This window comes from Jatropha curcas, chromosome 10 (genome assembly GCF_041381405.1).
Source record: "Jatropha curcas cultivar XTBG-Jc1 chromosome 10, XTBG_Jcur_1.0, whole genome shotgun sequence".
Lineage (NCBI taxonomy): Eukaryota > Viridiplantae > Streptophyta > Magnoliopsida > Malpighiales > Euphorbiaceae > Jatropha > Jatropha curcas.
Window position 1 is genome coordinate 8,844,590 of NC_143160.1, and position 3,681 is coordinate 8,848,270.

Genomic DNA, 3,681 nt, shown 5'->3' on the forward strand with positions numbered 1-3,681 from the left:
CTTTCATTTATGATATATATATAATAACAATCGACTTCACAAATCATTCGCTAAGTTGAAATTAACATCACTTAAAATTGATTTTATATATAATATATAAAATCAATCATTGCCATTATAGAAACTGAAGGGGTGTCATTTTCTAGGGTTATATCACTATCAAACACGAATTTTAACATCAAAAAGATCTAGAATCCTCGATGAAGAGATAGTCTACCTAGCATTTTTCATTCACATGAAGTGGCTAAGACAATCCTAATGTCATCTTCTATATGTCCTTACCAATAACTTTTTTCATCTTTAAAATGATTATGAAGATACCAATATTACATATATTTATTTTTACATTAATAATTAAAAAGGTGTATACCATTATGAAATATTATAGACAAAAGTACAAGATTACATTAATAAGGACTTTATGTTTTATGTTCTATATATTTTTTATTCAATTTCCATAAGCAGATAAGGTATACAATTGTGGAGTTTCCTTTTTGCATGCATGTTTCCTAATTTAAGAAGAAAATATAAATAAATAAATATGAATCTAATAATTTTATAAGTCAAAGGGGCCATGCTGAGTGAAAAGAAGAAGCTCCTCCATACCCTTCACTTTCCATCCTCTCCATATCTTGTATTTCATATGCATTTGTCCCCTAAAGCATAATTATACAATATCAGAAATTAATTTCATTAGTAATGAACATTAGTTGAATATAGATTAATGACATCATCATCATCATGCCAAGAAAGTTTAATTAAATATTATCTTGACATGCATGTACTTGTACAATAAAACAAAAGGGATAATTTAATAATTGGATTATTAAAATATAAATATTTATTAACAAAAACAAATAATGACACCCAAAAAAAAAAAAAATAAAGCAACAAAAATCAGATGAATTAATAATTACCTGTATGGTTTCCATATTGTCCCTCTCCAAGTTGAAGTCATAGTACATGCTAGCTGCTGAAAGCTTCATGGACAGAAACTAGAAAACAATATATATACACATTTACAGAAAGCAAAAAAAATAAAAAATAAAAAAGCGAAGAATTTAATTTTCTTGTAAATGGATAAAATATAGTAATTAGAATTTTATGGTTTATAACTCACTTCAATCTGATTCTGGAGTGACTGAACATAATTAATAATTACATCCAACATTACTGCCATTCCCATTGTCTGCAAATAATATATGATATTTAATCATTTAATTATATGCATTTAAAATAAAATTAATTACAATTTTCAAATAAAAAAATTATCACACCATGCACGTCTCATATGCACAAAAAACAAGAACATGTAGAGATTTAATTATTTAACTACTTCGTACAATTGTAATTACCTTGTAACATCCTGGAACCAGATCCTGTAAGCTCCTCAGTTTCTCATTGATTTTCTCTCTTCTTACCTATAACAAATTAAAACAGAAAAGATATAATATTTTTCTCTTAAAAATGTCAAATTTAATTAAGCTGATTTACAACTTTACTATTGCTTAATCATTGTTTTTCCCCCTCCAAATTAACCCAAGTGAGTGTTTATAAGCTCCATGGAAGTTACTTAGTTATTTTTGCATGAATATATAAATTAAATATGTTTAATATTCATAATATATTGTACCCTTTCTGCCAAACTGTGACTATCAGTAGCTTGGCCTCGCTTTGCTCTGACATGAATCACTTCTTTTGGTTTCTCCATATCTTTTATCTCATCCTTTCTCTTTCTTTTTCTACCTCCACAGCTCTGCAACTACCACATTAGTAATAATGTATTATGATGCAATACGCACCGTTTAGTATAGACATATCGATTTCTTACGTTAGTGATAACATTTTGATTATTTCCGGTAAGCCCAGTTGCAGAAAGAGCAGGAGGAGACATGTTGGCCAAGCTCTGGACAGTACTGGCAAAATCAATAGGAAGTTGATGATTGTGGGAGAAAGCCATGAATTCTTGATCATGATCAGTTGATGGGTTGATTATTTTTTGTGAGAAAGAAGAAGGGTTAAGGTTTTGTAGGTCCCTAATGAACTCATTAGCCATCTTGAATGCATGTGAAGATAAAGAATAGCACTTGAAAGTGCAATATTTATAAATGAATTCTAGCTATATATAGGGACCTACAATACATACCCTCAGTGCATATTTGGTAGACAGGAGTGAGAAATAATGTAATGTTGTAATAATATGAATTATTACATTATTTATTATGTTTAGTATTGTTTTTTTACTTATTTACTTGTTTTTTTAAATGACTTAATTACATGTTACTATTGTTTTTTCTTTTTAGAAAAAAAAAAAACCTATATTATTCATATAAGCCAAGAAGCTGTAATTACACATAACTATAATTAATAATATAAAAAGCTATCTCAGAATTAATTAAACATTATGAGTTCAAACTGTAATTCAATAATAATAATAATAATAATAATAATAATAATAATGCATCAAAAGGTTCTTTTATTTTCCTGAAAATAGAATTCAATATATGCACCACAATAGCAAGGTAACTAAATAAATTACGATCATAAAAAGGTAATAGAATAAAATATAAAATAATAATTCAATAAAAATATTTTAAATTATTTAATTTATATTCGATTTAAAGTTAATTATTTAGATCATCAAATTAAATGACATGACAAGAAATTTTAAAGACATTTAAAAAAAAAAAAAAAGGGGGGGACAGCAGCTGGTATAGTCTTTGTTGGATTCAACTTATGCTTTTTTTTATTAATCTTGTACAAATAACTAATTCAAGCAAGCAAAACCTTAATAACTGTTTTGAAGTTAATTAATTAATAAACAAAAATTAAAAATTCAATTAAATAAAGATCATGAAAATTTAAGCATATAATATTAAAATATATAAGTTTGATTTTCTTTTAACAACTAAAATTTGTAATCACAATTTCACAATGTATATTAAAGCTAAGTTGATTGGTATTGTATTTGAAATGACTAGTTGTCCATGATTTAAAGATGGCAAAATTGGATAAGCAATTGATGGGCTTGACATATGCATATCAACAATTCTTGGAAATGACATTATTCCTTATTTTCCTATTTTTCAAGCTTGGTTGTGATTCTCCAGTCTGCTTCTGTATGCCCCAAAACTAATGACTAATCTACATCTATTCACTTATTATTTGTTCTTCTTTTTTCACTATCTATATATATTATGTTCTCTTCACCAGAGAACAGTTGTGAAGAAAATGGATTGAATCTTGTTTCAATTTCTCCATCTTTTTTTTTTATATATATAAAAGAAAATGTTTTTTCTTTATTAATATATTCTAAACGGGAGTTAGTCTAAGTAGAAAAAACACAGATTCATTAAGCAAGAGATTCGATCCTGGAAAAAATCATCATTAGAGCATTTTCCTCTTTTGAGCCTGATGCTAAGGACACGTGTATAAAAAAAAAATAATAAAAAAACTTTGACATACTTTTAACCACTTTGTCTCTCCTTAATTTTCGTATCATCTTCTTTTAATTGATTATATATTATTTTGCGCCCCTAACTTAAAATCTTGGCTCTACCCTTGATTTCAAGACGGACTTTCCAATATCACTAAACATGATTATTGAATAAGAATCTCAAACTCAAAATCCTTAACTCCCTACCAAATGGGATACTAATCAAATTGCTAATCGATAGAGCT

General features: G+C 27.0%; 1 protein-coding gene across 2 annotated transcripts; it reads right to left on the minus strand.

Moving 5' to 3' along the window:
- Positions 1–351: 351 nt before the first annotated feature.
- LOC105642084 (transcription factor BEE 3) lies at positions 352–2,104 on the minus strand. Of its 2 annotated transcripts, none has more exons than XM_020682454.3 (6): positions 1,832–2,104; positions 1,634–1,762; positions 1,356–1,421; positions 1,121–1,189; positions 918–995; positions 352–656 (listed from the first exon to the last, which is right to left on the minus strand). In XM_020682454.3, the coding sequence occupies exons 1-6, from the start codon at positions 2,054–2,056 to the stop codon at positions 564–566; spliced, it is 660 nt and encodes a 219-aa protein (XP_020538113.1). In that variant the 5' UTR covers positions 2,057–2,104; the 3' UTR covers positions 352–563. The 2 variants fall into 2 exon arrangements, with proteins under 2 accessions (XP_020538113.1, XP_020538114.1); XM_020682455.3 differs by having other exon boundaries at positions 1,634–1,756; positions 1,832–2,103.
- Between the last annotated feature and the right edge of the window lie 1,577 nt (positions 2,105–3,681).

What these genes read in the sequence shown, in the direction of transcription:
- LOC105642084 (XM_020682454.3), bottom strand. Translation starts at nt 2,056, where the DNA reads ATGGCTAATGAGTTCATTAGGGACCTACAAAACCTTAACCCTTCTTCT. An exon ending in CACTCCAGAATCAGATTGAA is followed by an intron (nt 996 to 1,120) that starts GTGAGTTATAAA and finishes ATTGTTTTCTAG; the next exon opens with TTTCTGTCCATGAAGCTTTC. An exon ending in ACAATATGGAAACCATACAG is followed by an intron (nt 657 to 917) that starts GTAATTATTAAT and finishes ATTATGCTTTAG; the next exon opens with GGGACAAATGCATATGAAAT.